General features: G+C 38.7%; 1 protein-coding gene across 1 annotated transcript; it reads left to right on the forward strand.

Moving 5' to 3' along the window:
• Positions 1 to 4,492: 4,492 nt before the first annotated feature.
• On the forward strand, positions 4,493 to 6,237 carry LOC131004679 (UPF0481 protein At3g47200-like). Its single transcript, XM_057931391.1, has one exon. The coding sequence runs from the start codon at positions 4,704 to 4,706 to the stop codon at positions 6,165 to 6,167; it is 1,464 nt and encodes a 487-aa protein (XP_057787374.1). The 5' UTR covers positions 4,493 to 4,703; the 3' UTR covers positions 6,168 to 6,237.
• Positions 6,238 to 6,592: the final 355 nt, after the last annotated feature.

Below are 6,592 nucleotides of genomic sequence, written 5' to 3' on the forward strand. Positions count from 1 at the left end.
TCGCTCATTGCTCAATCGCCTTCAACTCCGTCTACCAAATCGACCCGATTCGCTATTTCATTTATTTTCAATTGCTTTCAATACGATTTTTATTACTATTGTTTACTGACTTGAGCGTCGGAGACCCTTCCATCGACACCCCCACCGGTGCTCTTCGGAGGGCTCTAACGTTGCTAGTGGTTTCAGGTTGCTAGTGCCCATCGATCCAGACGTTGCTGACGTCGCTTCCGTGATTGTTGGATTCATCCTCCACAATTATTATTATTATTATTATTATTATTATTATTATTATTATTATTATTATTATTATTATTATTATTAATTCGATTCCTATTAGAACTAGAACTCTTTTATCATCTTTATACTTTATCCTATTAGGAGATATACATAGACTACAAATTCTACACCTATCAAACTCTATTAAAGACTTGTATAAATAGATGCATAATATTTACTCTAAGACACGCCTATAATTAGTGAAGATTATTTCTGCCGAAGCTTATTACGCTAACTACAGGTATGTCTTTTGCATGGTACATAAACTCGGTTAAGTGTATTTAGGTTGGCAATTTATTTTTTTTCAGTTATCGGAGCATGATTCATATATATATATATATATATATATATATATATATATATATATATATATATAGGGGGCCGCTCCAATTAGACCCCCTAATTTTAGTGAGATCTAGGGCACGATCTGGTGCGTTTATTTTATCAATCCTATGGCTGATATTGTATCTGGAGGGTGATTTTTTTTCACAGGGTTCGAATCCTGGAGGGAGCAGAATATTTTAAATTTTGTTATTCATCAGCATATACTGCATTGTTCATCAGTATATACGGCCCTGTTCATCAGTATATATGTCTTATTCATTACGAATTTTTTAAATTTTATTTTTCATCAGTATATACATCTTGTTCATTAGATATACGTTTTGTTCATTAGTATTATATGTCTTATTCATTGTCCTAGTGTTTCACGAAAATTATGGGGTCTCACTGGAGCGCGCCCCTATATATATATATAGGGTGTGGTTCTAGAGAGAACTACATTATTTGTGAGAACGGGAGAACCATCAAATCTAATGCATTCACTGTAAAAATTAATGCATCCGCTGTTAAAATTAATGCACTCAAAAAAATAAAAAAAAATGCTCCCTTCAGGATTCGAACCCAGGATCTGCATTCATCCAACAAGATGATGCATCCACCGTAGATCTTGATGATCGAATGGCTGAAAATGGTTCTCCGGTCTTCTTTTATTTATGGTTCTTTCCTGAACCTCTCCCTATATATATATATATATATATATATATATATATATATATTAAAATAGGTACGAAAATAGTACTCCCTCCGTCCCGGCCAAGACGCTACATTTACCTTTCGCCACGGGATTTAAGGAGTTGTAGATTAATGTTTTAAGTGTGTAATAATAAAGTGATAAAGTATGAGAGAGAAAGTGATAAAGTAAGAAAGAGAAGGTAATAAAGTGATAAAGTAGGAGAGAGAAAGTGATAAAGTAAGAAAGAGAAGATAATAAAGTGATAAAGTAGGAGAGAGAATGTAATAAAGAAATACTTAATTAGTGTTAATTAAGTGCTTAAATTCCCTTATTTTTTCCAAATATGGAAATGTAGCACCTTTGTTGGGACGGCCCAAAAAGGAATATGTAGCATCTTGAGCGGGACGGAGAGAGTATTAGTTAAAGTATTAGCCTTTGTTTTATTTAAGTTGCAGATAGTAATATTTAATAAGTAGTTGGACGTCCCATATAATGCATTAATAAATTGATTAATTGCTTTAGATATGGTTTGATTCTTAAAAACTTTTTCTAACTGTTCGATCTCATAATTTTCTTTAGAGCAGTTAGTTTGATTCCAAAATATTTTATTTTCCTATGTTCAAGTATTTATATACCTACCCAATTCTGTGGTTATAGTATATATGTGATTAGGGGTGTCGATCGGTTCGGGTTCGGTTACCCGTACCCGAAATTTCGGTTACCCGAACCCGAAATTGTCAAATTTCAATAACCGTTCCCGAACCGTTTTAGGAGTTCGGTTACCCAATACCCGCTTCGGTTAACCAATTGGGTAATTTGGGTATCCGAAATACCCATTTTAAAAATAAAATTTAAATAAGTTCAATTCAGCAAAGGGAAGCAAAGGGAAGCAATTCAGTTCAATCAAATGCAAAGTGTTCATCAATTTAGTCAAAAGCAATTCAGCAATTTATCTGAAAACATCGGTCTTCCATCTGAAAAATGTTCTAAAGAATCACAAGATTTGCAGTACAGGAAGCGTGGCAATAATCGAAAAGGCTATAACATATCTACAGACTACAGGAAGACATAGCAGTGTTTGCTTCAACTTTGACTTACTACTCAAATGCTCCGAAACAAAACACTACTAAAACTAGAATGCTCATTAAATACATTCATTCAGCTAGAGTTGGCATTTCAAGCGTAAATGGCCCAAATCAGAAACATGACAAGAACCTAACAAGCTATAAATTGGGAGTCCTGCTCGTGAAGCATTAATCTGAACAGGAAGCGTGGGAAAAGCGGCGTAGACTTACCGGGGCGGCGGACGAACAGCGAAGTGGCCGGCGGCGTGGCGGAGCTGCGTCGCTGAGCAGCCTGAAGTCCTGGACTGAATCAGAATCGAAGGGCAGGGCGGCGTCGACTGATGCAGCGTGGCGAAGCGGCGTCGACTGATGCAGCGTGGCGAAGGGCAGGGCGGTGTCTCACGGAGGCGGCGGACGGCGTTGGACGGTCGGACGGAGAGGGGAGGGCGACGGGATTTGGGAAGAGGAAGATGGGAAGAGGAAGATGGGCGAACGGAACTGACGGGAGGAGGGAGGCTGAACCAGAACTAGGGTTCATTCAATTTTCTCCCAATTTTGTAATTTCTATTTTTCTACTAACTAATAATTAAAATATTAAATTAATTAAAAAAATTCGGTTATTCGGTTAACCCGAATCGGTTATCGGGTTAACCGATAACCGAAAATTTCTTAGAATCAATAACCGAAACCGACCCGATACCCGAAAATTTCGGTTATTGGATACCCAAACCCGGGAATTTCGGTTCGGTTAATTGGATACCCAAAACCCAATACCCAATTAGACAGCCCTATATGTGATTATATAAAATTTGATATAGGATGTAAGTTTAAGTTATTGTAAAAAATTTTTTAAAAGCGTTGTACTCATTGAATTAGGTACGGTGCGATTAGGACCTTTATATCAGATTTAATTTTAAGCTTCGACTTTAAGGTGAGGGATTTTACGCTTATTCATATGGTTATATATGTTTTTATTATCGCGTTTGATTACTTGTTTACGTGCATCTTATGACTATGTTGTTATGTGCGATCATGGGACCTAAGCCATTGATCTATGATGTTATGTGCGATCATGGGATCTAAGCCATTGATCTATGTTGTTATGTGCGATCATGGGTCCTAAGCCATTGATCTATGATGTTATGTGTGATCATGAGACCTAAGCCATTGATCTATGATGTTATGTGCGATCATGGGACCTAAGCCATTGATCTATGTTGATAAGTTGATCATGGGACCTAAGCCATTGATCTATGTATGTGTTTGGTCATGGGACTTAAGTCATCGACTCAAACTATGATTATGTTTGCCAAGGGGCTCCGGTCTCTTGGCGTATGTTTGCAAGTATGATAATGTGATTTGATTACGTATGTGACGTATGTGGATATTTGTTATATTCCTCACTGAGTATATTTTTAATATGCTCACCCCTTATCTTTTCAGTTTTGCAATTCTGGAGTTGAGGCGGCCATGGAAGTCGAGAATGACTAGAGATTTAGTAATTCTATAGAAGTTTGAGTTGAATTTAAATTGGTTTAAACTTTTATAATTCAAGAAATTTTATTTTATCTATTAGTTTTTCAAAGATTTTATATTGAAAAGTTTATGAAAATTGGGGTGTTACAATTTCTAAATTTGTGGAAACAAATCTTGGATTATTTTTAGGAGAATATCCAAATTAGTGGAAACAAATAAAAAAAATATATAATTTTCGAAAAATACAAAAAATCAGAAAAAAAAAAATTTCGAAACAATAAAAAAATAATATGTGGAAACAAAAAAAAAGAATTTTTTTAAAAGAGAATCATAAAATTAGTGGAAACAAAATAAAACACAATTTTAGAATATAAATAAATAATTTAATCATCAATAAATAATACTATTAATTTTTTTTAAAAAAGTTGGAAAATATAAGGAAAGAAAAAACCGAAAAATTAGGAAACAAAAAAACCATAAATTTCAAAAATCATAACACAGAAAAAAAAAAAAAAACAAAGAATAAAACAATATATCTAATAAAGGATAAATTAGTAAATCAATAAATCACTAAAAACCGGCCCATTTAGACTAGTAGGAAAACCGGCGATTTTTTGGAGGTGTATTGCACACTTAGTGTCCAAACGTCATTTCCGATATAATAATTGTGCCTCATTTTTCTTGGATGGAGGGTGTAATTTATTGTCGGAGAATATGTCACCACAAGGAAGACAACTCAAAAGTCAATCTCGCGACCGAAAAAGAAAAAAAAAAAAGGAAAAAAGTGTCGGTAGATATCGCAACGCTCCAAGACTTCTCACATATCGCAACAATCATTTACAAAATTGTGGTATTGGCTTTTCATACAGAAAATGGAGAAGCAATCATCTGCAAATTATCAGAACGGCGGCGCCGACTATTACGGCGGAGGAAGCCGCCGCGAAGACCTTCAAGTGTCGGTAGATATCGCAACGCTCCAAGACTTCTCACAACTCCTCCAGTCCCAACCCAAGAAACTCTACTCGGATTCACGACGCCGCCAAATCCAGAAGATCCCACCGCAGATACGGCGGCGTATGCGGCCTAGCCACCAAGTTTACGACCCGGTGATGGTCTCCATCGGGCCCTACCACCACGGCAAACCGGGGCTCCGGCGGGCGGAAGAATTCAAGCACCTCTGCTTGGACCGGTGCGCAGGCGGCGACGAGAAGAAGAAGGCCTTCTTCTACTCGAAGATCCTCGAGGAAGTTTCCGGCGTAAGAGACAGCTACGCCGAGGCCACGATCGTGGGGAAATACGACGACAGATCGCTAGCGCTGATGATGCTGCTGGACGCGAGCATCATCATAGATTTCATCCACAACTACTTGGGAATGGAAGGAAACAGCTTCATGGATTGGAAGCGATGCCTCGGCGCCGGATCGGGGCCGCTGATGATCCGTGATGTGATGGTGATGGAGAATCAGATCCCGTTTCAGGTTCTGGAACTGTTGATCAGCTTGCAGTACGAGGAAGCTGAAGCTGCGTCGTTTCTTCCCAGGTTTTTCGCGGGGTTTCTGACGCAGAAGACACGTACAGTAGGCAAGATTCCATTTAAGGTTCATTGTGGAGAAATCGAGGATCCTCCCATCCACTTTCTCGAAGCTTTTTGGAGAGTTATGGTAAAGACGAAGAAAGATATAGTTATGTCTGAATATGGTTCAGTTGGTAAGAACAAGTTTGTGCTGTCTGGATTCTCGATGAGGGAAGAGAGGGTGGATGCTGATATATCCTACACGCATCGCTCGGTTATGGATCTCAAGGCCAAAGGCATTCGAGTGAGGCCTAATCCGGAGCTCTCGCTCAGGGACATAACCTTCAAGCCTGAGTCGAATGCCCTTTTCAGCCAGCTCCAGCTCCCGGTTCAGTATTTCTCGGACCTTAGCCCGGTGGTGCTGGCTAACATGATCGCGTTGGAGGTGCTGCCCAACGGCTGCTCCAGCCCTGTCATGCTCTCGTATGCCATCTTCATGAAGTCGTTGGTTCAGAGCCCCGAGGACGTGAAGGAGTTGCAGGACAACGGGGTGATGCTGAATAGGCTGGCGAATCGTGAGAAAGTGGTGGAGATGATCAAGGAGATCGACACGTTTGGGCTGCACGATCAGGATGTGTTCAAGGATGTGAAGAGGAGGATTGAAAAGCATTGCAGAAGCAGGGCTAAGACGTGGTTTGCTGACCTCATTTATACCCGGTTTCGGACTCCATGGACTGCTATTGCGTTCTTTGCTGCATTGCTGCTTCTTTGCCTTGCTTCTCTGCAGACTTTCTTCACTATTCGGAGTTCTTTCACACAATAGTTGTTACTTTGGAATTTCATTACCATATCAACTTCAACTATATAAATTTCAAGTCCAAGGATATTATATACGTAATACGTTGCTTGGAGTGTGCAGTATTACATCTTCTTAAAACAAACTTCTTGAATAACCATAGCCATCACTTTCAATCTCGCCACAAAGTAAAACAAAATAGACTATATAATGGAGTAGTTAAACTAGTGGTATTGTTTTTTCAGCCTCCAATATCGACAATATCATTTACAAAATTGTGTAATTGACTTAGCATTTGCCGCAGAAAAGTTGTGCTGTCAAAAGAATTGCTTTCGAAGCCGACAAGTAAAATGAGAAGACTGGTTCAAATGACCACGTACTTTTTTTGCTCGGAGCTTCCATGAACATAAATTCGTAGGTCTATTCAAACACATATTTGTGCTTCAACCAGT

This window comes from Salvia miltiorrhiza, unplaced genomic scaffold (assembly GCF_028751815.1).
Source record: "Salvia miltiorrhiza cultivar Shanhuang (shh) unplaced genomic scaffold, IMPLAD_Smil_shh original_scaffold_453, whole genome shotgun sequence".
NCBI classification, from domain to species: domain Eukaryota; kingdom Viridiplantae; phylum Streptophyta; class Magnoliopsida; order Lamiales; family Lamiaceae; genus Salvia; species Salvia miltiorrhiza.